The sequence below is a fragment of the Mandrillus leucophaeus genome, unplaced genomic scaffold (genome assembly GCF_000951045.1).
Source record: "Mandrillus leucophaeus isolate KB7577 unplaced genomic scaffold, Mleu.le_1.0 Scaffold171, whole genome shotgun sequence".
NCBI lineage: Eukaryota > Metazoa > Chordata > Mammalia > Primates > Cercopithecidae > Mandrillus > Mandrillus leucophaeus.
In genome coordinates this window covers 3,097,822-3,123,906 of record NW_012101710.1, presented here as the reverse complement: position 1 = coordinate 3,123,906, position 26,085 = coordinate 3,097,822, and the positions used below count along the sequence as shown (strand labels likewise).

At 56.4% G+C, this 26,085-nt stretch overlaps 1 protein-coding gene across 1 annotated transcript; it reads right to left on the bottom strand.

Moving 5' to 3' along the window:
• Window positions 1-894: 894 nt before the first annotated feature.
• LOC105537352 (mitotic spindle assembly checkpoint protein MAD1-like) lies at window positions 895-23,903 on the bottom strand. The gene is made up of 10 exons (XM_011976932.1): window positions 23,833-23,903; window positions 20,884-21,043; window positions 16,422-16,562; window positions 13,594-13,773; window positions 10,420-10,544; window positions 9,115-9,196; window positions 7,070-7,200; window positions 6,798-6,912; window positions 4,024-4,085; window positions 895-985 (listed from the first exon to the last, which is right to left on the bottom strand). The coding sequence occupies exons 2-10, from the start codon at window positions 21,031-21,033 to the stop codon at window positions 931-933; spliced, it is 1,041 nt and encodes a 346-aa protein (XP_011832322.1). The 5' UTR covers window positions 21,034-21,043; window positions 23,833-23,903; the 3' UTR covers window positions 895-930.
• Window positions 23,904-26,085: the final 2,182 nt, after the last annotated feature.

The following is a 26,085-nucleotide window of genomic DNA, read 5'->3' as shown; positions in this document are numbered from 1 at the left end:
TATGCCCCCAGCCCGCATGACCCCGTGTGCTGCACATGTCACATGTGCCAAGGCCTGTGTGACACATAAGGACCTCGTGCCACAGGGTCTTCCCATGGTTTCACTGATTCACCCCAGCCAACTCACCCAGCCTCCTCTCCTAAGACCTAAGAAGCCCCACATGGGGAAGAAGGTGACCAGGCCACTCTCCCCTAGGGCTCAGCCAAGGTTCATCCAAGCCCGGGGCGAGGCTGAAGAGCCCTCTGAGGACTGCAGGACATCAGCACCCTGTCCTTAGGGAAGGGCCCGCGCAGAGGACGTCTGGCCTCAACGCCAGGATCTCACAGCCCACGGGCCTGAGGGCCCCAACACACCAGTCAGAAACAAGGCAAGCATGGGTCAGCCAGAAGCACCCCCTGAAGGCAGTCAGGAACAGCGGCCAGAGGCCCCTCACATCCCCATCGACCAAAACCCCGGTGTCAGCAAGCAAGTCCCATGGTGGGACAACAGCAGGTCCACCAGGCCAGAGAGACCCAAGGGAAGCCGCTGTGGGAAGGATCACCAAGGCAGGGGCGCCACCTAGTGGCAGCAGCTCCTCTGCACCCACGGGGCCGGGGCCTCGGCAGGCCCCAAATCCCAACACAGCATGGGCCCGGAGGCACGCAGACGCCAGCCCAGCCGGCACAGGCCCAGGGCACTCCCAGCCACAGAGTCCTCTGCTTCCAGGACATCTGATGTCACCTCAGGTCCCCATGGCTGGGAGGAGGGGGATCCCTGAGCTCGCCCACAGAGGCACACATGTCTCCACACACGAACGGCAAGTGCACTCAGCCCTCCCATGGGGACCACAAGTGGCAGCTGTGGCACCTGTGGCACCTGTGGCCCCCATGGCCCCCACGGTCCCAGCTTCTCACCACATCTGTGTCCCTGCTGCCCACTTCATCACCACATTCAATGTTGCCAGACATGGGCTTCCAAAATCATAAGACCTGCCCAAACCTGGTCCCTACAATCAGAAAAGCAAGCTCAGGGCATGCGGGGCTTACCCAGAAATGCACTTTGGTTTTTGTTTTTGTGTTTTAGAGACAGGGACTCACTCTGTCACCGGAGTGCAGGGGTGCAGTCACAGCTCACTGCAGCTTGACCTCCTGGGCTCAGGTGATCCTCCCACCTCAGCCTCCTGAGTAGCTGGGACTACAGGTGCGCACCACTGAGCACAGATAATTTTTTCTTTTTTTTTGTACAAACAGGGTCTCAACTACGTTCCCCAGGCTGATCTCAAACATCTAGGCTACAGCAATCCCCCAGCTGCAGCCTCCCAAACCACTGGGATTACAGGTGTGAGCCACTGTGCACAGCCAGAAATGCACACGGTTACCAAACCATCCCGGTGATTCTATGAGCCGTATTCAGGACCGCCAGCCTGCATTCCCATGGACTGCGACATAAGCAGCACCCCCACTGATGTCGACTGTGAGTCACCTGAGATCAGGCCCTGATGCAGACCACACTCAGACAACCGCCCTGTGGAGCACAACGCGGTGAGCGGCGGGAGCCCTGAAGGGGCCCAGGCACGGCAGGCAACCCAGCACATGAGGAAACCTGCCCTCTACCAGGCCCACGGCCAAGGCCAACGCAGGAGACCAGGAGTCGACCCCCACAGCGAGGACGGTTCCATCCACCTTCCTGGCCATCAGCCTCCGGCTGCTCAGAGAGGACGCTCACACCAGCCCTCTCCAACTCACAGGGCCCTCCACAAACAAAGGATTGCGTCGGATTTTCACACGCAGTGGGGGAGAAGAGCTCCATGTCTCCCTTTCAATAAAGGGAACACTGGCCCAGAGCAGCACAGTGACTTGACACCGGTTTTACTGTTGCGAGGAGTGGGAGGGTGGGTTGAATCGAGCCTCCAAAGCACTATCTGTTTTCCTCATCAAAGCTGCAGGACACCACACATGCATTCCACTTGCCTCCCGTCCACTTTTAAGCCGGTGGTTGGCACAGGCAGCCCACCTCCACCAGTCCTGCAGACCAACCCCTTCTCTCCCTCATCCAGGGCCTGGCCACCAGGGAGGGCAGAGTGAATACAGAACACACAGGCAGGCAGCACCCCCAGGCCAGCTTGCCCTCACACTGGCCACACCCAGGCAGCACCCCCAGGCCAGTTCGCCCTCACACAAGCCACACCCAGGCAGGGCGCTCAGATGCGCGAACAGGGCCGAAAGGAGCAGCAGTACTTTGTAACCAGCCAGAGACAGCAGCCAGCTGCGCCAGGGCTACATGCCTGACTGACACCCAGTGCTCCAGGGCAAACTGCACACTTGACCCTCCCACAGGGCCAGACCCTCAGGCACGTGGGGGCCTCTGATGTCCCTTCACAGGAAAGAAGTCACAAAGGTTTCATCTGGCCAGAGTATTCCTAGAAGCAGAAGGGTCACCTTCCAAGCAATTAATAAGCCCAGAGAACAGACAGAAGCACAAAGCATTTAGGCCCCACTGAGGCGGCCCTACAGAAGCCTGTGTTCTACAGGTGGAGCTCAAGAGGAGACAGCAGCCCGGGCCGTGCTCTGACTTAGCAAAGCTCAAAGAAAATGAAAGGGCACTTTTAGGTGACAGAGAACTGAAGCCAGTAATGCTGATGAGAAGGTAGTGGAGCCCAGGACTAGCAGTCGGACGCTGTGGTCAAAGATAGCTCTTTCAGACAGTCTCATTCTCAGCTTAGTCTCCAAGAGCATCAGGAAAGACAGGCAAGAAGCGGGAAGCCTTGAAATCTCACAAGCAAACACAAGAGGCTGCCTCGGCACCAGCACCACAGGCCCTAAGCCCCGGGCTCCGATGGCTCCTTCAAAAGCACCGCTCCTGTACCTCCTGGAGACCTGGCGCACACAGGGCAACCACGCAGAGGGGTCCAGACCAGAGCTGCCAGGAGGCGGTCACCTGCAGGGACCCAGCGGCTGAAGGGCAGGGGCCAACTGAGCAGCTGCTGGAGAAAGATGAGCGCAGGGCCCTGGGATGGATGGAGCAAGACAGACAGGACCAGACCTGGGAACGGTCCTGCCCTCTAAGAATGCCATCCCCAGCACCCAGGGTGGTCCCCCGGCAGCTCCACCCCACATCCCTCCACCCACATGCTGGCACTCAGCTTGGCACAGACTGGCTGAAGAGGCTGCTACAAGAACCAGACAATCGTCTTCCACTATGGTGGGTGAGAACCATTTGGATCTGTGTTCCTGCCCAAACCTCATGTTGAAGTGTAATCCCCAGTGCTGGAAGTGGGGCCCGGTGGGAAGTGTTTGGATCGTGGGCGGATCCCTCACAGCCTGGGTCTGTCTTCATGACAGGGAGTTCTCATGAGATCGGGTTATTTAGAAGTGTGTGGCACCTCCCTCCCAACACTACTCACACTCGCTCTCTCTCTCTCGCACACTCTCTCACTCCTGCTTTTGCCACGAGGCGTGCCTGTTCCCCCTTCACCTTCCGCCACGACTGAAAGCTCCCTGCGGCTTCACCAGAAGCCAAGCAGATGCCAGTACCACGCTTCCTGTACAGCTGCAGAAGCGTGAGCCTATTCCACCTCTTCCCTTCATAACTACCCAGTCTCCAGTACTTCTTCACCGCAAAGCAAGAACAGCCTAATACGGTGGGTTTTTCTTAATTCTAAAAACTCAGTTCATCTCCACTGGTTACAGTTCCCTAATATGAATGATTTCCCCCAAAAGCAATTACTTCCTCAGTATACACCAAAAAGAGTCTTTTCACAGAGCCCACAATGCAGGGCAATCAGATGCCTGCCACTGGTTTGCTGTGGATATTCTGCTTCTCAATGAAGATGTTACTAAGGCTTCAGCAGGATGAGTCCCTCGGCTCCACTGCCCCACCCGCTGAGAAAGGCCTCATTAAACCTGAGCAGCCGGGACAAACGCCCCCCACCAGCCACAGAGATGCCTGGCTGGAGACAGTGCCAGGGTGCCAGAGGCTGGCTCTGCTCTTCCCTGGCGACCCTTCAGAGAAGGCGGGACCCCGGAGGCACCTGCCCCTCCCTACCTGATGCTCAGGCCCGTGGTCTGGTCCAGTCTCTCCCAGCTTTGCAGCTTGGCCAGCAGCCTCTGAAAAGACAACAAAAGCAAGGACCCCATCATTGCCTGCCACAGGATTATCACATAAGACTGACAACAACGACCACGGCGCTAAGTCCCTGACCTCTCCGGAGAGCCTGCCCTCACCTCTGAGCTGAGTGCTACATGCTCCAAATCTGCCCGGACGCAGCCGGGTTATTATTTCCCAACTGCAGAAGCCACACTGGCGCTTCCTGCCTCACTCCTTCCTGGCCCTGTAAATTCAAGTACACACCCCAGCAAGCTAAATGCAACGTATGGCTGTGGAGGGAGAAGGCAGACAGCCCCAGAAATGATCCTGGGGTTGACTGTGCCCCAGGGAGCAGCCTCAGGTGCTCGAGCCATGAGGACTCACCCCTCCCCCATCTTCCAGAGGCTCCTTAGGGAGCCAGGCCCTGGAGCAGACAGACTCAGTCCTGGAGCCAAACTTCCCCCCATCAAACAGCAGACCAGGACCAACAGGCCCCAGGAGAGGAGGGCAGCCACCCTGGAGCATGGAGGAAGGTGACATCACTGCCTACAGGCCAGCGTGCCCCTGTGTCACACACCTGTCCCATGCTGAGCAGCACCCCAAAGAGGTCTCATGGCCCTTCCAGGATGGAAGCAATCTGAGAGCAGGGACTCTGTGCCTTTGTTCTGGCCTCGCTTCACCTCCACCCAGTGCCGAGCACCGTGCTGTTATCAACGCTCCACTCGGCAAGTCAGTCAGGTATTCTCAGAGCCCCTCCTACGCGCAGGCACGTGCTTGACTAGTAACTATACAACAGCCAACGCTACAGAACATTCACTACGTGCCAGGCACTGCTCTGAGCACTTCACATAGACTCAAGTGAGCCTCACAGTCCCGACGAGGCAGGCACCAGCACCGCTCCTCCCTGTGCAGATGGGGAGACGGACAGGGCGGCGAAGGAGCCGGGCCAGGGACACGGAGCAGCGCAGATGGGGAGACGGACGGGGCAGTGAAAGGAGCCGGCCCAGGGACGCAGAGCAGCGCAGATGGGGAGACGGGCAGGGCGGCGAAGGAGCTGGCCCAGGGACCAAGCACCCAACCACGGAGTGTAGCTTGAGAGCCCCAACTCTTCAACCATCAAACAATAAATTACACGGCGGCCAGAGAGAAAAAGGATGTCGCGTGGGAGCTGTCTTTTCAGGCTAAGCTCCTATAGAACCCAGCACCTGAGAGAAGAGTCCCTGCCGGACACCCCCGCTGGCAGGGAGCCGCCTCACCGTGGGTCACAGGGCCAAGGCCCCGAAAGGACTCTGGCTGTATCGCAGCTCTGAAGAGGGCAGAGACCCACACCACCCAAGGCGGACTCTGCAAGTGGCCAGCCTGACAGGTGGGCAGCTGCAGAGCGCTGCAGATGGAGTCTGCTCTCCTGCCAGGCCACACAACCACCCGAGAAAGGCGGCACAGGTGTGCCAGGCACAGAGGCGAGCGGCTGTGGCCACAGGGAAGTGGCGTGAAGGACAGAGGACCCGGGCAGGGGCCAGAAGGCCTAAATTCTGGACCAAACTTGCTGTGCACCAGGCAAGAGAGGGAGCTTCTCTGAACCTGTCTCCTCCTCTGCCTGCAACATGACTGCAGGATGCTTTCCAGCACTGACGTCTTCCCACCAAGTGCCACAGTGGAGGCAGAAGACCCCCAGCACAGGGCCCCGCCAGCCCTGGTGCTCACAGTGTCGCCTGCACTCTGACTCACCCTCTGTACCAGTTCCCTGCTGCAACCGAAACAGATCACCACAAACTAAGTGGCTTCAAACACCACAAATTGGTGCGGCACAGAGGCTCACGCCTGTCATCTCAGCACTTCAGGAGGCAAAGGCAGGAGGATCACTTGAGCCCAGGAGTTCAGGACCAGCCTGGGCAACACAGGGAGATATCGTCTCTACAAAAAAAATTTTAATATTTAAAAATCCCGGCCGGGTGTGGTGGCTCACACCTATAATCCCAGTACTTTGGGAGGCAGAGGCAGGTGGATCACGAGTTCCAAGAGATCAAGACCATCAGCCAACATGGTGAAACCCTACCTCTACTAAAAATACAAAAATTAGCCAGGTGTGGTGGCGGACACCTGTAATCCCAGCTACTCAGGAGGCTGAGGCAGGAGAATCACTTGAACCTGGGAGGCGGAGGTTGCAGTGTGCCAGGATCGTGCCCCCGCACTCCAGCCTGGGGAGAGAGCGAGACTCCATCTCAAAAAAAAAAAAAAAAAAAGCCCACAAATGTACTATTTTACAGTACTTTAGTTCAGAAATCCAAAATGGGTCTCTCCAGGCTGGAATCCTGGTGACGACAGGGCTGTTTTCCTTCTGCAGGTTCCGGTGGAGAGTTCACTTCCCTGCTCTTTCCAGCTTCCAGAGGCGCCCACATTCCCTGGCTTGTGGCCCCTCCTCCATCTCCACACCCAGCAAGAGCTGCCAAGTCCCTCTCACGTCACTCTGAGCCGCCAGGATGGCCCAGGAGCCCGTCCCCGCCGTGGGCCAGCAGACCAGTGACCTCATTCGCCCTGCCACAGAAGGTGCTGTGTTCACAGGCTCTGGGGATGAGGCAGGGAACTCTCTGGGGACCACGATTCTGCCTCCCACCCCATCACAGCAGCCTCCATCTTGTAGGTGAGCAGCTGTCGGTGTGACCACAATACCGAGGCTCCTCCAGACAGGGCAGAGGACACCCACAGGAACCGCACACCACACAGGCCCTCACCTCGTTCTCCAGCTCCAGGCCAACCAGCGTCTCCTGCATCTTCTCCTGGCGCCCCAGCTTCCTCTGCAGCCCTTCTAGCTCTTCCTGGAGCAGCCCGTTGGTCTCTCTCATCTCCCTGGCAGTGCCACAAAGAGTCACTCAAATAGCCACACACCCTAGGGAGAAGGCCAAGAGCCCGGGAGCCCTGCCCCTACAGCGTCTGCACGGTGGGCTCCATGCGCACAAACCCAGACTCACTCAAGGCGGCTGCCCCATCCCCCGCGACCCCTCACCGCAGGTGCGTGCTCTCCTCCCGCAGCTGCTTCAGCTCCCGTTCCAGCCTAGGGAGCCGCACCAGCTCTGACTTCATGTTCTTCACAATCGCAGCGTCCTGCTCTTGCAGGGACAGCTTCTGCTCCAGATCCTGATGGAGGCCAGGGACAGAGAAGAGGAAAATGAGCCACGAAGAGACCTGGAGAAAATCACACACACATGGCTAAGAGAAACAAGCCGGTGTGCAACAGCTACACGCACTGCAGGATCTAACCACAGGACGTTCTCGGAAAGGCGGGGGTTGTCAGGGGCTCAGAAGGAAAGGCAGGGATTGACTGAGGGAGCAGAGAGGATTTTTAGGCAGTAAAACTTTTCTGTGTGACACTCTAACGGCAAATATAGGACATTTTACATTTGCCCAAACCATACACTGTCCCACTCCAAGAGTGACCCTCACGGGACCCGTGGACTCTGCATGACACTGATGTGTCCAGGCAGGTTCATCACTGTCACACATGCTTCACTCTACCGGGGAGGCTGGGTGTGTGTGTGCATTGGGGTGGGGGGAGCAGGCGGTACACAGGGCAGGTTCGCCACCGTCACGCATGCTCCACTCTACCAAGGGAGGCTGTGTGTGCGTGGAGTGGGGAGCAGGGGGTACACAGGGCAGATTCATCACCATCACACATGTTCCACTCTACCAGGGGAGGCTGTGTGGGGGGCAGGGGAGCAGGGGGTACACAGGGCAGGTTCATCACCGTCACACACGCTCCACTCTACCAGGGTAGGCTGTGTGTGTGTGGTGGTGGGTGGAGCAGGGGGTACAAATGAGCTTTACCTTCTGCTCATTTTGCTGTGAACCTAAAACTGCTCTAGAAAATACCATCCATTAAAAATTAAAGTCACTGAGGTCACGAAGTTCCTCCGCTAAACTGTTCCCAGGTCCTCAGCAGCCTCCATGCCTCAGGACTCCCCTGTGGGAGGCCTTCCCGGGCTACACCAGAGGCCTGGAAGCTGCTTCCAATACTGAGCCTCAGCATCCACTCCAGGGCAGCTCTTCCCAGCACCGTCCTCCCAGCCCCCTGCACACTGGGAGCTGGCATGCACACCGCACACCGCAGAGCTGCTGTGCTCCCCACCTGGCCTCAGGGAACTCTCCAGGAGCAAAAGTCTATCTCAGGTCTGGTCCAGGATGGCACTCCATGGGAAAACACCCCCCTCCTCCCATGTCAAGCCCACTTCTGATGCTCTAGTAGCACATGTGTAAGGGCTCAGTCTTTCAGTCAGTGAGGACAGGCTTCTGCGGACGGTACCCAGGCCCCTTGGGACACAGACAGCTGGCATCTGTGAGCAGCAAGTCACTGAACAGGCAGAGTGTGAAACCACAACCAAACCAGCCGGCCATTTGACAAACACTAACACAGTTCATCGCCTTGCCAGCCAGCCAATCCTGAGAGGTGGGCTGAGGCCTGCGAGGGGCCAGGGAACACCACTGGGAGGGGACGCGGCAGAAGCTAGGTTGGGGGTGCCGGTCAGCTCTGCAGCCAGGAAGAGCTGGTGTGAAGCGTGGAGGTGAGGGTGCACAGGGGCCAGAGCACAGGGTCTGGAGGCTGCTCTCCAGGCAACAAGAGGCAGGAGAGGGATCCGGAGTCAGCATCTCCCTGGCCCATCCTCCACAGGGAAATGGCACAGCCTGAGCTTGAGGCAGACGCCCTGAGAGACCCAGCTCCAGCTGTGCAACTGTGGGCAGATTTCTCAACCTCTCTATGCCTGTATCTTCTTCGCACACTCATCAGCACTTGACGTCATCACACACACGGACATTTCCTCTTCGTGTTTGTGGTCAGTCTCCCTCCTCTAAAATACACGCTCCCTGAGAGCAGAAGCATCTGCCTCATTCACCACGGCATCGCTGGTGCCCAGCACGGTGCTCAGCACACAGGGCAGAAGCGAACCTCACAGGAGGCCCACGGAGCTCGGCACCAGCGCAGAAAGGCCAACAGGAGCAGGTGAGTCAAGGCCACCACAGGGATGTCCACAAGGCCCCTGACACAGAGCGACTCACTTTAATCTGCTGCTCGTGGTCTGCTCTTGCTTCCTGGCTGGCCTGGAGTTCCTGGATTTTCTGATTGGCTTCCTGCCATTTTCTATTGAAAGAAAAATACATCACATACAGAAACAGGCATGTGGCAAGGCCAGCAATTCTCCTCAGCCTGAGACCCGCCCCAGCACAGACCCACGCACATTCATTCCCACCCCAAGGTTCAGGACCCCCCCTCCGGCACAGACCCCCCACACATACACTCCACTGCACGGGTACCCGAAGGTCCCAGGCCCCAGCCCCTGCGGGCTGTCTCTGCGGCCTCAGGCTGCTCATTCGGAAGGGTGCATAGTGAGCCCAGGCCACCTGCAAGGTCCTCTCCAGCAGTGGCACCCCCAGCTCTCACCTGCCTGCAGCAACTCCCAGCCCTGGTGCAGCTGCGGCAGGGCCCCACCCAGGAATGACCTCTCCTCTCCACTACGAAACTAGAACTCTACTAAAACAGCATTTGCTGAGGGAAGGTTCCAAGTCTAAAGAAGATGCCCAGTCTCCTGACCACACCTCCAGACAAGGCTCTCCCGTCTGTACCTCGGCTGAGCCCAGCCCTGTGCCTGGACACCCCTTCCCAGCAGCGCCCCCTCTACCGCCAAGGCACATGGCGCTGCCCTCTGAACCTAGCCCTCAGCAGGGCACGGTGGCTTAGCCTGGGATCCCAGCACTCCAGGAGGCTGAAGCAGGAGAATCATTTGAGGCCAGGAGCTCAAGACCAGTCTGGGTGACAAAGCGAGATGGCCATCTCTACAAAACGTTTTTTAAAATTAGCCAGGTGCAAAACTAATCCCAGCTACTCGGTGGCTGAGGCAGGAGAATCACTGAACCCAGGAGGCGGAGGCTGCAGTGAGCCAAGATGGTGCCATTGTACTCCAGCGTGCGTGACAGAGCGAGACTCAATCTCAAAAAAAAAAAATCAGCCAGGTGTACTGCACATGCCTGCAGTCCCAGTTACTCTGGGTGCCACTGCACTCCAGGCTGGACGACAGAGTGAGACCTTGTCACAAAAAATAAAGTAAAATCTAGCTCTGCAGGAGCCCTTCTCTAAGAAGGAGGAGGAGGAAGTTGCTGCCCCCATTTTGCTCCAGGAACATCAGGACACTTTCTGGGCTCATGGTCCTGGCTCCAGAGGCCTCAGCGTCTGCCCCTCTTGACTGTCTGTGAATTAGGACAGCACCCGGGAGTGCATCCACAACCCACCCAGCCACCAAGAGAGAGGTGGCGTGCACGCCCCAACACGTGGCCCGACCCCCGACCCCACACCCTGGCCCCGCCCACTTGTGCTGCAAGTCCAGCTGCTCCTGCAGCTCCTGCTTCTCCGACTCCAGGCGCTTCACCCGCATCTCCTGGTCCATCACGCTCCACTGCAGTTCCGAGATCCTCCCCTTGAGTGCGCTGATGGTCTAAAAGCAGAGGGGGCCAGAGAGCCACTCAGTGAGTAGAGCCCATGTATGGAAGGAGCACATGGAGGTGAGAAGAGCGGACAGGCACCACCCACATGCTACAACCAAGCAGGAGGCAGAGGGGCAGAGGAATAGGGGGCAGAGGGGCATCAGGCAGAGGGACAGAGGGTAGGGGGACAGACGGCAAGCAGGCGAGGGGGACAAGGGGAGCAGAGGAGCAGAGGGCCAGGGGGCAGAGTCACCTCCTTCTGGAGGATGCGGGTCCAGGCAGGCACTCACACGCAAGGCCCACCCTCCTCCTGGCGCTGCAGAGCAGCACAGCCCAGAGCCTGCAACGAGCCATGCAGGAGCTGACTGAGGAGACCCAGGCCCCAGCCAGGGCCCCTGGAAAGGAAGCTTGGTGAGGCGGCTTCAGAAGCAAAAGTCCTCACCAGCCAAGATGGGCCTGGACTCTCAGGCCTGGCACCTGGCAGTCTCTGTGCCAGTGCTGCATGCTCCCAAAGTCCCATCAGGCATCCACATACCCACCACACCATCATTTTGGTCTTCCCTCCAATAGTGGCTCCTGTCGTCCCTCCCCAGCCACCCCAATGCTACTATGCCGGCTGTTTGCTAATGACATCGCCCTCGAACAACAGCAAGGCACTGGCCAACCAACAGGACAAAGACGGAGGCTGTGCAGGGGGCTAGGCGGTAGCTGTTGGGGAGGCTGTGCGCTTGGAAGGGGAGCGCATAGCACAGGCAGGAGCGCCCCTGGGGAGGCAAAGCCAACAGCCTCTCTGGCAGCCTCCAGGACACCAGGTCTGCCTGACAGCATGGAACCTGCGCGTGACAGAACCGCCACGCTTCATCCTGACCACCCTCACCAGGCAACCTTCTGAGGACCCTAACCCTCTGGAAAAGCTCAGAAAACCCTAGGTGTCCTCAGAGAAAGAGCATGTGGGCCGAGCCAATGTGAGAAGCCGGACAGACCCTGAGAAGCATCACTGTAAGTTAACACAGGGAAACACATGGGCGTGATGTCAGCTCTGGGGACCATGCCCCCAGGGCAGGGCAATGGCAAACTCACACAGCAAACGACCTGGGTGGGCCTGGCTGGGTGGCACCCTCCGCAAACAAGGAGGTCACAGCACTCATTTCCCTGTTCCTGAGAACCCGTGGCCAGCTCAGCCCGCTGAACCCTATCACTGCTGTCCACCCCACGACGCTCTGGGAAGGCGCGCATGGGGGCGGTGTGCTCCCAGAACACCCACAACGGGTACAGTTTACTTCACCCAATGGTGAAGCATTAACCTGGGAGTCAAAAAAGAAGGTATTAAAAACATACTAACAATAAACACATCCTCCCAGAGGTCTTCTGAACTCAACTAATACACACCGGATGCCGGGACCAGGCCGGATGCAGGGCCGAGCCCACCTGCCCGCAGGGGCACCTGTGTTGTAGGGGACGACAGACAGTTGGCAAGGAAGAGGCACGTAAGACAATTCCAGAGTAAGGAGGTTGACAATCAGGGCCCTGTGACAGGAGAAGGCAGCCAAGGCTTAGTGAGCAGGAGGGTTTGCCCTGAGGAGCTGCCACCCTAGCTTAGACGTGACAGGCCAAAGCAGCAGCGCCTGCAGCAGCGCGATTTCCCCTCACGGGGCCCCACCCCACTGGGCACCACACAGCGGCTCCTGCAGTCTCCCACTCCTCTGCCCCGCGTGGAGTGCTGGGCACGACTCACCCTCCCCCATGGAACCGCAGGTGCCCACAGACAGCGGGGACAGGGTCTGACCCACCTCCAGCACAGCCCAGCACACAGGAACTGGAACCCAGAGCACGGGCAAGGCAAGAGCAGCTTCTCGGAGGCCAATCACACCTCCTTTCCTGCCAACGTTCCCTCCAGAAGCAGATGGGGGAACAACCTCAACACGCTTCCCCAGCACCACCCACAGAAAGGACGCAGGGCCAGTTTCTGGACCCCTCCAGGACGCTTGCTGCACGCCCACCCCACCCCCACCCCTATGCCAGCAGATTTGCATGTCTCCACTTGGCACCAGCAATCTTGATCTTCACAGAAAAAGGACAGGAGAGGTCAGAAGATTCCAATTTCCACCAGCGCCCACATCCAGGCTGTTTCTACAATGCAAGCAACCTTCACCAGGACTGTGGTTCACACAGGCTCCGGTTCAGAGGCAATTCTCCCGACACCATCAGATGCCTGTAGACCTTGCGGATAGTCAAAGAAATGCAAATCCATTCGTGCCTACTTAAGCCTCCTGACGAAACAACAGCTATTTCCAGAAAAGACCACCATCCACGACAGGGAAGGCCGCAGGGAAACTGGAGTCCTCAGCCGGGGCTCTGAGAACAACCGCTACAGAGACCGCCATCGCTGGGGATCTTATAGCCCAGGCCTAGGGGTCTGTCCAAAGTCAACAGAAGCGAGGGCTGCATAGATACACAAGTGAACACAAACACACTAAAAGTCCATAACAACAAAAAACGGATTCATCAGCCTTCAAAATTCATAATTACAAATGCAAAAAAACTGCTTAACTTTTTTTTTTTTTTTTCCCAGACAGAGTCTCACTGTGTTGCCCAGGCTGGAGTGGAATGGCGTGACCTTAGCTCACTGCAACCTCCACCTCCCCAGTGCAAGCGATTCTCCTGCCTCGGCCTCCCGAGTGGCTGGGACTACAGGCGCCCACCACCACGCCCAGCTAATTTTTGTATTTTTAGTAGAGATGGAGTTTCACCATGTTGGCCAGGCTGGTCTCCAACTCCCGACCTCAGGTGATCCACCCACCTTGGCCTCCCAAAGTGCTAGGATTACAAACATGAGCCACCGCGCCCAGCCCAAGTGCTCAACTTTTTAATTGAGAACTATAGAATGGAAAATTAATACTTCCACTGATTACAACTATGCAAAAAACGCAGCTGTCCGTGTGGGAAGCACAATTAAAAACACAGGCGCGGCGCTGCAGTGGTGAACAAGAGCATGCATTCCCTCTCCTCAGGAAAACAGTGCCAGGAGGGCAGTCCCCGCAGAGCGGAGGCCCCGCTCACCTCGCCGGCCTGGGCCAGGCTGTCCTCTTTCTCACGCAGCCTCTTGCTGGCAGCGTCCAGGTTCTGCTGACACTGCCTGTTGCGCTCCAGCTGCTCCTGCATCTTCTCCTCCGCCCCAGCCTCCCGCTCCTGAAGCTGCCGGATGCGCGTCAGGAGCTCCTGGTTGCGGTCAACCTCGCGCTGTCAAGAGAGCAAGAGTCAGATGCCATGTGCCACCCACGGGAGGGTCAGCGGGGAGCCCTCACCCCCACACCTCTCTCAGAACAGGCCGAGGCGCAAAAAAGAGGCGAGCAGGACGCATCAGCCAAGTCAGCGGCAGAACCAGGATGGAACCTGGGACCCAGCTCCAGTGCCGGCACCCCCGCTGAGGCGCCATGACGGTGAGCACTGTGCAAAGTCAGGGCTCCCAGGACGGGCACTTGGCACAGATCACACACACATTCATCACACCGTCTGCTCAGCAGTTGCCTCTGCAGGGAGAGGGAGCACGGGAAATCTACAATTCAGCATTGACCTTGGGGAGAAGCTGAGCTTTCACAGCACCAGCAAATCCTGTCTAACTTCACTCTGGCCGGCACTGAAATGAGCTGGCACTCCCCCAGCGAGCAGCCGATGGGGGCAGAGACAGGTGGCGTGAGCAGGAGGCTGCGGACAGAAGCAGTTTACACTGGGCTCAAATCTGCCACACATGCACACCATCTCACACAAACCTCCAGAGCCACCCCCCCCCGACTGGCCTTGGGGAGGCTGCGTGGCTCTCACTGGTTGGGATGGGACATAACCAAGAAGCACGCTCAGACCTCCTGACTCTAATGACCCGCAGGCCCTGCAAGTTCACTGCCAGGTACGAGAGTCCCAGGAGGTGAAGGCGGTGAGTCCTGATGGAGCCCAGCACTCTGGGACCCTCTTGCCCTGCCTTCCTCGGGAAGCTCCAAGCACTCCCCCTGAGCCCAGGGAGGAGTATGAGCTTGCGCTGTCCTCATCTGGGGTACTCCAGCCCAAAGCCCAGGAGAGGTGTGACAGAGGTGGCTGCCTTCTGAGAGAGGCTGACCCGCACCTCGGAGGGACTCTAGCCCTTGTGAGCTGCAAGGGCTGCCTCACAACAACCAAGAGACTCTTCTGTGATGCAGAACAGGAGCTGGGGTTGGCACGGGGCTCCGCTCAGCACCATCACAGCCAGATGGGGCACCAGGCCCGGGACTGCCAGTCCTAGTGCAGACAGGGCAGCCAGCAGGTTGCTGGACTTCAGACACTTAGGTCTCAACCCCTAATAGGTATTTCCAGGTGGAACTCCAAGGAACAACTGGAAGACTACTGGTTCCAACTGTTCCTGGGGTCCTGTGCAGCTGTGTCTGTGGGCAAGGAAGGAAAGTCCTGCTAGAAGGTGGCTGGAGCTCAGCAAGGAGCCCCAAGTGTAAGCTCACTCACCTGCATTCTTGGATTTCCCCAAGAAAGGGCCCCCGGAGACCCTACAATGACTCCTCCCTCAATACAACATTTGTGAGTACCCATAAAATGCCATAAGCTGCGCCACACAATGGAGATCCTGGGCGGAGTCAGGTGGGCCCTGCCCTCAGGGACTCTCGGCCCCAGAGGAACTCCAACAGCTGCACACTCCGTTCCTCCTGCCTGAGAGCCACAGCCATGCCATGAGCACGCTGCCTCCAAACTAATGACCTGGTGCCACCTCTCCACCCCTAACAAGGGAACCTCAATAGTTAGGGAGATTCCTGTGGCCTCTCCCTCCCCTTCCCACCAATTCCTCCAGGACTGTCCCTCCTAGGACCCAACCAGGCCATGAGCAAAAGCCCCACCTCTCAGGGAAAACAGCTCTCAAAGCAGCAATGGAGCCAAGCCTGAGGCTGTGGCCCCCACCCCATGGCACCTCAGGCTCACTGAGCCCACACAACGCACCACAGCCAGGATCTGCAGGCCAGGGGCAAGGAATCCAACCAGCATCACACTCCGGAAGACATGAGCTATTTTTCTAGGGCCTAGGAGAGTGTGTGAACAAACCGCACGATGCCAGGGAGGGGCTAGACATCGACCCGCCGAAAGAGGGCACACAGGCCAAGGAGACTTCCCGCCCAATACTCTGCCTGAACCTTGGCAACATTTCCACAACTGATCAGCACTGACCGAAACCCTGGCAAAGCGCTATTCATCAGAGCAGAGGGAATTCACACACTCAGTGGAAACCTAATTCCCTCCCCAAGGACAGGGTGTTTTCCCTGCTGCCCTGGGTGAGCCAGGAGCAACACACAGCCACCACTGAGGCCGGCACCCTTCGCTAGGGCCCTCCAACCCAAAGGCCCAGCATGGACCAGGACCCTGTTCCACCCCGTGACCTCCTAAGCCTGTCCCTCCTACACCACTCGGCATTTCTGTCAGACCTGCATTCCAATTCTTCCAGAGGGAAGAGGAAACCAGGAGACCCAACAAAGGAATCTGTGCCGGCACCGCAGCCTCACTGAACAGACACAGCAAGTGTTCCCATTTCATGCCATCCTCCTCTAGGACAGCAAGCATAACCAATACCTGCCCCACAGCATGCGTGGCCTCAGAAGGAATGTCCTGGCAACCGTGACACAGGGCATGTCAGGCTTCCAGTCAGCTGGGTTCTGATTTCCTACAGCCTGGCAGGTACCATGCACAGCCCCCTTGCTCCCAGGGGCTGCGATCTGAATTCTTATAACCTGGCAGGTACCGTGCACAGCCCTCTTGCTCCCAGGTACTAGGATCTGATTTCTTACGACCTGGCAGGCACGGTGCACAGTCCCCTTGCTTCAGTGGCTGGCTGGGCTGACCCTTGCCCCACGTGAACCCACCTCGTAGTTCCTGGCACTGGTGCTCGCCGCTCTCTCCAGCTCCACTCGAGCCCTCTTGTGACTCAGTTCCATCTGCATCTTCTCCCGCTCCACCTGGATGAGGTGAGACTTCGAACGGATCTGCTCTGCTCTTTCCTCCAGCTGAGAGGGACATACCCAAAGAAAAACGGAATGCTCAGTGACTGCATCAAACAAGGTTGAGTGACTCAGTGCAGCGGACACATCTCTGAGCACCCATTCCCACAGGCCCTGTGCTAAGTCTTGATGTGCCCCAGCTACCGGGCCCCAGGCTGGGGAACCGGGGAGTGGCAGGCAGTGGGAAGGTGAAAAAGCTTAGAAAGAGGAAGACGTCTTTTGAGATGACATTAAGCATATTAGTGAACGCAATGGCCTCGAATGTCACCCATTTATTTATCAGCCAATGGCTCTGTGGGTCAGAAGTCCAGACGTAGGTGGCTGCGTTCTCTGAACAAGGTCTCCCAGGCTAAAAATCAATGCAGTCGACCAGGACGTGTTCTCAGGTGGAGCTCAGCATCCTCTCACAAGCTCACGGGGATGGAGAATGAGGTCTCCTTCCCGACCAGCTGCCAGCCCAGTACGGCCATCCACTCCTAGGAGCTGCCCACATCCCTTGCCACATGGACCTCTCCCTCTCCAAAATCAACCACGTCCAATCTCCCTTGTAAAATCCCGCTCCTGCCATGTCTCTGACTGCTCTGCCTCAGATGTCTGGACTGAGACTTAAAGGGCTCTGGTGAGCAGATCAAGCCCACCCAGGGAGTGGATCAAGTCTACCCAGGTAATCTCCTTATCTCAAGGTCAACAGATCTGAGACCTTAATTACATTTGCACAATCCCACAATGATACCTAGTCAGTATCGACTCAAACCTGGGAGGCAGTAGGAAGGTGAGTGTGCACTAGAGCCTGGAATCTGGGGGCCCTCTCAGAAGCCTGCCTACCACACAGGGCTAGTGATTACAGGTGAGCTGAGCCTCACAGAGCCCCAGAAGACTTGCCAAACAGTTCCAGAGTCGGCCTTTGGGTACGACCTGCTCAGCTGGAGGAAAAGGCAGAGTCACCAACTCTTCATATAGCCCAGAGCCTTGCAGTGCAGCATCTCTCAGCACTTAACAAATGCAGAGTCTCAGGCTACACCCCAGATGTATTCAATCAGAATCTTCTCTTTAGGTTGGGCGCAGTGGCTCACGCCTGTTAATCCCAGTACTTCAGGAGGCCAAGTCGGGTGGATCACTTGAGGCCGGGAGTTCGAGATCAGTCTGGCTAACATGGGGAAACCCCGTCTCTACTAAAAATACAAAAATTAGCCGGCGTAGTGGTGCACACCTGTAATCCCAGCTACTCAGGAGGCTGAGGCAGGAGAAATGCTTGAACCCAGGAGGTGGAGGTTGCAGTAAGCCAAGATCACACCACTGCACTCCAGCCTGGGTGATAGGGCAGGAGTTCGTCTTGGAAAAAAAAAAAATCTAGGCCAGGCACAGTGGCTCATGCCTGTAATCCCAGTAGTTTGGGGGCCAAAGTGGGTACATCACTTGAGGTCAGGCGTTCGAGACTAGCCTGGCCAACATGGTGAAACCCTGTCTCTAGTCAAAACTACAAAAATTAGCCGGGCATGGTGGTACGCACCTGTAATCTCAGCTACTCCGGAGGCTGAGGTGGGAGAATCACTTGAACCCAGGAGACGGAGGCTGCAGTGAGCCAACATTATACCACTGCACTCCAGCCTGGATGACAGAGTAAGACCCTGTCTCCAAAAGAAAAAAAGAAACTTCTTTTTAAACACATTCTCAGGGCGTTCACATGCACGTGAAAGTTTGATAAGCACCAAAGTGGTGGTTCCCAATGGGGGCCAGTTTTGCCCCTGAGAACATCTGGCACTGTCTGGAGACACCTGACTGTCACAGAAGGGTGGTCATATGTGTGTGCTGCTGGCTGGCATCCAGGGGGTAGAGGCCAGGGATGTTGTTCAACAGCCCACAATGCACAAGAAAGTCCTGAGAAAAAAAGAATTACCCAACCCAAATGCCAAGCATGCCAAGGCTAGGAAAGCCCGGGACGGGGGAGGGAAGTTTCGCTGTCCTCCCACCTGTGTTCTCTGGTGGCCCAAGCCCACGCTTCCTTTCTTACTATGTTACCGTGTCTCGATTCCCAGCTGCCGCTGTTTGGGCATTCCTAAGACTGCCCTTCCAACTCAGCAGCCTTCCTGGTCTCACTTCTGTGTCTGCAGTCAAACCTGAGCCTCTCGAGAAGGGTGGGCACCCCACCTGCAGGGGGCACGACCGGCAGGGACCAGGAGTCCCAGACACACCTGATCCGTGTGCCACCTCTGCCTGGAGCTAACTACAACTGAAAGACAGCAACTGAAAGCTTGCCCTTACATTAAATCAACACAGATGTGTGATAAACCAGACAGCACACATTCCCCCGGCCTGCCATGGACTCCAGGCCCTCTCTGCCATGCCGGGGGCTCAGCAGGAGAGAAAGAACCACAACAAAGTCCAGAAACGGGATGTGACAGGGGCCAGGGACCAAGGCTGGGCTCACCGACATCACTCTGCTCGCCACCTCGCTCTGACTACCGCACCCCATCACTGATCCCCTCACCGAGAGGCCCTTAACAGTGAGCACTGGGGGCCTCGCAGGTCCAAGACAGACTAGAATCCCAAAGCTTTGACAGATAGGCCGAGAGGTCCCAGACATTTGCATCAAGGAAATTACAGCATTTCAGACCAGAGTTGCCAACTCTGTCATCCAGGCTGGAGGGCAGTGGCGTGATCTCAGCTCACTGCAACCTCTGCCTCCTGGGTTCAAGCGATTCTCCTGCCTCAGCCTCCCGAGTAGGTGAGATGACAGGTGTACGCACCCGCCTAATTTTTGTATTTTTAGTAGAGATGGGGTTTCACCAAGTTGGTCAGGCTGGTCTCAAATTCCTGACCTCAAGTGATCCACCCACCTCAGGCTCCCAAAGTGCTGGGATTCTAGGCATGAGCCGCCACAACCAGTTCAGAGTTGGCAACTTCTAATTTTGCCAGTGATAAAAACAACAACCATCTATTACCTTCATAATTTCATAAAAGAGCATTTACGTATACATATCACATATATACATACACACACATATATATGTGACCTAATCTCAGAATACAAAACTGTCCTCATGAAGAAACGGCAGTAAGCAAGCTAGCAGCCAGCATTCTTTTTTTTTTTTTTCTTTTTCGAGACGGGGTCTCGCTCTGTCGCCCAGGCTGGAGTGCAGTGGCGCGATCTCGGCTCACTGTAAGCTCCGCCTCCCGGGTTCACACCATTCTCCTGCCTCAGCCTCCCGAGCAGCTGGGACTACAGGTGCCACGCCCGGTTAATTTTTTTGTATTTTTAGTAGAGACAGGGTTTCACCGTGTTAGCCAGGATGGTCTCGATCTCCTGACCTCGTGATTCGCCCATCTCGGCCTCCCAAACTGCTGGGATTACAGGCGTGAGCCACCACATCCAGTCACAAGCTAGCATTCTAATAAACACATATTAATTCAATTATGCAACAAAACAAATGCACACACACACAGCTTTACCAAATGCAGCAGGGCCTCATCTGGGCTCTGAGAGCGCAGGAAGTCAGAGCCTCCTCTAACGGGCACAGGACTACAGAATGGCTCTGGGGCCTGCAGCAGGGACTGGGAAAGAGGGTCCAGGCAGAGGGGTCTAGAGGAGCCTGTGCAGCCACAGGGCCCAGGCAAGGCTGGAGACACTCCTTGCCAGCACTCCCCAGCACTCCACTCCCCACCACTCGGGGGCCCCGTTATCCCAGCCCCACGTGGGGCTGGGCCCATCACTCTTTGGATCCTGAAGTCCTTCAGGAGACCTGAGTCCTCTGCAGTTGTGTCTACAGTGAGCAATCCCCCAAGAACTTGTAACGAAACCAAATACAACTATTTTATAGAAGAAATCCGTAAAAATCACCCCAAAATCTGAAAATGGCCCTCTACAGCCTGAGACCACAAAACATCCCGTCCTTCTGCTCACGGCTGTGGCTTTGTCTCTGGGCTGCCAGGCACTCCCGCACCGTGTTTCCGACACAGCCTTCCCGACGGTCCTGCTGCTCACACTCCCAGGCAGTTTGGGTTCTGTCCTCAATTAGATGAACGAACTGGCTTTCCCATCCTGTCACCAGGGTCTGTGGGTGCACTTGTGTGAATGTAATGCTGAGCGCCAGGCCCACTCAGGGTGCTAACAAGGCAGGCCTTCGAGCCAGGATGGCTCAGGGCCCCAACTAGCCTCCAGCTACTGCCCCAAAACGAGGAGTGGCCACAGTGAGGCCTGGAAGATGAGCAGCTGGTCTCTAGGCTGAGCTAATACTGACCCACCTCAACTACAGAAGACTTGAACAGGCCCTGCCTGGGCCCAGGGGTCTCCCCAGAGAAGACTCCCACCCAGGCACATGCCACTCACCTGCATGCTCTGCTGGTACTGCATCTGCAGAGAACCTGGAGCCGAGGTGGAAATATCCAGTCCAGATCCTCCCTCCACCCGCTGAGAGATGAAGTTGTTCAAAGATCTCAGGGTGGATAAAACCGTGGTGTTTTCCCCCAGGTCTTCCATGGTTGCTTTCCTTCTGGGAACAGACAAAGGACTGGTCAGGGCCAGCCTTTCTACGTGCCATCAGCTGTGCAGTCAGCGGGGCCTCTGGACATCCCCACTCCCCTAACACTCATTGGAGCCCATAATACACCAGTGTCTGTAACCACATTCTTCAAAGGCAACTGGGAGCCATGCTGCCAATTTACCAGACAAAAAATGGAAGCAAGAAAGCATGCCACCAAATCCCCGCCACCGAGCCACCGACTGAGTCTCAGCTGCACACAGATGGACAGCTGGCGCCCAAGAGGTGGGGCTCAGCACTCAGGTGGCACGTCCTCCCACAGCACTGTAAGAGGGTTCTCCAGAGAGACAGAGCCAACAGGACAGAGACAGACACACGAGAGGGGCATTATTAGGGAAACAGACTCACACGATTAGGGAGACTGTCCCACAACAGGCCGTCTGTAAGCTGGAGCCCTAGAAGCCTGGCAGTGTGACACAGTCCAAGTCTGAAGGCCTCAGAGCCAGGGGGGCCGATGGTGTAATTCTCAGTTCGAGGAGCTGCTGGAACGAGTCCTGGAGACCAAAGGCCGGTGAGCTTGGAGTGCTGCTGTTGAGGAGAGGAGAAGAAGGGTGTATCCCAGCTCCCGCAGGCAGATGGACACATTCGCCTTTTCTGTTTTTGTCCTCTCCAGGCCCCAGGCTCTTGGATGGTGCCCCCAACACTGGGGGGTGGATCTTCAGCACCTGGTCCACTCAGACTCCCAAGCTCATCACCTCTGGAAACACCCTCACAGGCACACTCAGAAACAAAAATGATGCTTTCCCAGGTTTCTAGAAATTCCTGAATCCAGTCAGCTGATGCCTGAAACTAACTACCAGGAGCACTCACAAAAAAGTCTGGCCTCCTGCCCAGGTGGGATGGCTCACGCCTGTAATCCCAGCACTTTGGGAGGTGGAGGCAGGCAGATCACTTGAGGTCAGGAGTTCAAGACCAGATTGGCCAACATGGCAAAATCCCATCTCTAATAAAATACAAACACTAGCCGGGTGTGGTGGTGCGTGCCTGTAATCCCAGCTATTCAGGAGGCTGTGGCACAAGAAACGCTTGAACCTGGGAGGTGGAAGTTGCAGTGAGCTGAGACCGCACTACTGCACTCCAGATTGGGTAACAGAGTAAGACTGTGCCTCAAAATAAATAAATATTAATTAATTAATTAAGGCCAGGCACTGTGGCTCATGCCTGTAATCCCAGCACTTTGCAAGGCCAAGACGGGCAGATGACCTGAGGTCAGGAGTTCGAGACCAGCCTGGCCAACATGGTGAAACCCTGTCTCTATTAAAGCCGGATGTGGTGGTATACACCTGTAATCCCAGCTACTCCGGAGGCTGGGACAGGAGAATTGCTTGAACCTAGGAGGCAGAGGTTGCATGCAGTGAGCTGAGATCGCACCACTGCACTCCAGCCTGGACAACAGAGCAAGACACCATTTCAAAAAATAATAATAATTAATTTTTTAAAAAGTCTGGCCTCTGGGAATCAGAAATGAGGCATGCAACAGTGACAGTAAAGATGATCATCACAGCTGTGCTAATTTTCATTGTTTATTTCTAGTGACATTAATAAGTACTACTACTATTTTCAACTAGGTACCGGAAAGAAAGGTATCTGACATTTCCGAGCACGGAGACTTCTTGAACTTCAGTTTCCTCATCTGTCAACTCATGAGAGTGAAATCTACTTGCAAAGTTGTGGGGAATGGGGTCAATATCCCTCAAGTCTTCCACTGCTAGATAATGGGAATGCGGCCGCAGGTTGACCAGCACTACATTTGTAAGCTCAATCTTAACAGGGTGGTGAATCAGGTCTTTTTACACAGATTCTAGAGATGATGAAACTGAAGCTTCAAAAAGTTACAGAACGGAGATTGGGAACTTGGGTCTGTCTGGCGTTGGAAGGCTGAAGACAAGCAGCAGCAAAGAACTTTGCACCCCTAACACCTGCGCTGACGATGGTCTCACGGCAGGCCGGCCCACCAGCCCTAACGAGGGGAACAGCCAAGCGCGTTTAACAACCAAAAGGTAGAACTCCTGCAGCTGCACAGTTTCTGAGTTTCCATTGAACAAGAACCTCGGCCTGCTGCAAGCAGAGCCCTGAGCTCCCCAGGCTGCGAGCCCCGCAGAGGAAGGCCCGCCTGCAGGGAGGCTCCACAGCCCAATTCCTCCATTGCCCAGAAGAGACCAGGGCGACCCCTGCCATCCCCGAGGGGAAACCGGGCCCACACGCCCCCTTCCTGAGAGCGGGCCCGCGCGAGCCACCAGGATGCCAAGAGTCCCTGCAGCCCCGACTTCTCCACCAGGCGCCAGCTCAGGCCCCTTCCTCGGCGCGCCGGCACCCTAGCCTGGAGACCCCCACGGCGGGCACGGGGACCCCCACGGGGGGCACCCGGACCCCGGAGCTGGGGCCACGAGCACGCGCCCCTCGGCCGCCCGCCCTGGCACAAGGGACGGCTGCGGAGACCCAGGCGAGGGCCCCGCTGTACCCAGCACAGCCCGAAGTGGGGCGTGGGGACAGCGGAGTGGGGACAGCGGAGTGGGAACAGGGGAGTGGAGAGAGGAGGGGAGAGGAGGGGAGAGCACAGAGAGGAGAGCGCGCCCATGGGAGACGGGGCTGGCGCGCGGTCCTGAGGCACGGGGTCCAGGGTCCTTGTGCCCCACCCTGGCGGGCACACCCGATCCGGGCCCTCGGCCCTGCCCTTGTCACCCCCGAGACCCCCGGGACCCCAGGACCCCGCCGCCCGCGCAAGCCGGGCCGCTCACCTCAGTCTTCCGCAGCCCACTTGCCGCCGCCGCTCGGATCTCCCTCCGCTCCGCCCGCGCCCACTTATCGCGACACTTGCGCCTGCGCTCTCGCGAGACCTGGGTGGGAACCGGGCCGTAAAGAACCGAGTCTTCGCAGCAGCTGGTCCTGGGGCCTCCGTGCCCGCACCCAGAGCCGCCACCCCCGGGAGACTACACACGGAAAGGACTCGGAACCGAAGGCCGGGCCAAGGCGCAGTCGGGGTCCCCGACCCCGCGCAGGACGCGCTTCCACTAAGGCTTTCGCCTCGCGCCGTAATGTGTGGAATAGCCGCGCCCATGGCAGCCTCCTGCAACAAACTTGCACTGTTGACTGTTTCCAAAATTTTGCTACTCAGTATCAGCTTGAATCAATCCGTTATTTTGCTTTTATCTGGGCCCACTAGAAATGCAATTTATGCTACTAGGCTACCTCCTAATGCTCTGCAAGCCAAGGCACAAAATCCAACGGGGTGAGGTCAGGCCCCACTATTATTACGGTAACCTTCGTCTATCCTTCAATTTGGAGCCTTCCTGAGAAGAGTGTGCCTCCTCTCTTCTTCCCACCTCTGCCCAGTCCCTGGCTTCCCTCTAAGAAGATGCTGTTCCTAAGGGTCTACATTGAATTTTTCTTCTTCCAGAGAAAAAGACTTCCAAGTTGTGTGCCCCGGAAATGAAATGGAATGAGACCGAGGTGGAGTAGGGCAAGAGAGTCCCTGGACTTAACTACCTGACTGCAACCAGAAATAAAATGAAAAACCAAAACATCTGGCGGCCGGGCGCCGTGCCTCACGCCTGTAATCCCAGCACTTTGGCAGGCCGAGGCGGGTGGATCACGAGGTCAGGAGATCGAGACCTTCTTGACTAACACGGTGAAACCCCGTCTCTACTAAAAATACAAAAAAAAAAAATTAGCCGGGCTTGGTGGTGGGTGCCTGTAGTCCCATGTACTCAGGAAACTGAGGCAGAATGGCGTGAACCCCGGGAGGTGGAGCTTACAGTGAGCCGTTTCAAGGCACTCCAGCCTGGGCGACAGAGCGAGACTCCGTTTCAAAAAAAAACAAGTCAAAACATCTGACCTGCAGTTTCCTTTGGGGAGCTGGACCAAGCCCCAGATCCCTGACGGCGATTCCTGGGTTTCCAGACTTACCGCACTGGTGCTTGGAATTGAATCATAGTTACAGTCAACACACTTCTTGAGGGATGAGTACGCCTCCAGGAAATGGCTTTGAGGAAGCCAGTTTTAAAAAAACAAAACTTAAAAAGCATGAAAGTCCCTTACAATAATGCAACCTCTATTTTATTAAATATAAAGCTGCATCGAGTTCCTAGAAGAGTAAAAGAAAATAAACACACCACATCACTGCTTGCTTTGGCAATTACCTTTATGTTCTTGGGAGCCCAGACACAGATACAAATTTCCAGCGAAAACCAAAACACACCCAGCGCATGCGTAAATTCGGACCATACGTCTTCCCTAATCGCTCTGGGAACTGCTGCTTGAAGAATGCATGAATCTCTAGATTACTCACCAGAAAGAAAGAATTTAATCCCCAGATGGAAATTTCAGATTTTTCTTTTGGTTTGGTTTTTTGTTTTTTCATTTTTGTAGAGACAGTGGGTGTTGCTATGTTGCCCAGGTTGGTCTTGAACTTCTGACTTCAAGAATCCCCCAGCCTCAGCCTTCTGGGATTATAGGTGTGAGTGGCCTCACCCAGCCCCCAGATTTTCTACTTTAAATAGCCACACTAAGAACTGGAAACCTGTGCATGGTGCTCTGGGAGGAGCAGTGGAAAGCCTGTTTCTGTGTGACAGTTTAACAGTCTGTAAGATGAAGTCCCGTCAAGGCACACATGGGCACACCCATCCCTGCCTCAGCGGATTCCTTCTGATTCTTCCCACAGTCTGTCTCTCTTCATCCTTCCATCCTCACCTCTTTCTCTTGATAACTTTCTCTTCACAGATCAATATAGAGGACTTTTTCATTTTCCATGGCCCCTGAACTTAGTTTTGTCATCTCTTTTTGGTTAAAAAGAGAGAAAGAAAGAGACTCCCAGCCGGGCGCGGTGGCTCACGCCTGTAATCCCAGCACTTTGGGAGGCCGAGATGGGCGGATCACGAGGTCAGGAGATCGAGACCATCCTGACTAACACGGTGAAACCCCAAATACTAAAAATACAAAAATTAGCCGGGCGCGGTGGCAGGCGCCTGTAGTCCCAGCCACACGAGAGGCTG

Excerpts from the sequence above, each read along its gene's own strand:
- LOC105537352 (XM_011976932.1), bottom strand. The coding sequence starts at position 21,033 with ATGGAAGACCTGGGGGAAAACACCACGGTTTTATCCACCCTGAGATCT. Across the intron at positions 13,774-16,421 it reads CCAGTGCCAGGAACTACGAG|CGCGAGGTTGACCGCAACCA; the intron begins GTGGGTTCACGT and ends CTCTCTTGACAG. Across the intron at positions 10,545-13,593 it reads GCCTGGCCCAGGCCGGCGAG|ACCATCAGCGCACTCAAGGG; the intron begins GTGAGCGGGGCC and ends CTCTGCTTTTAG.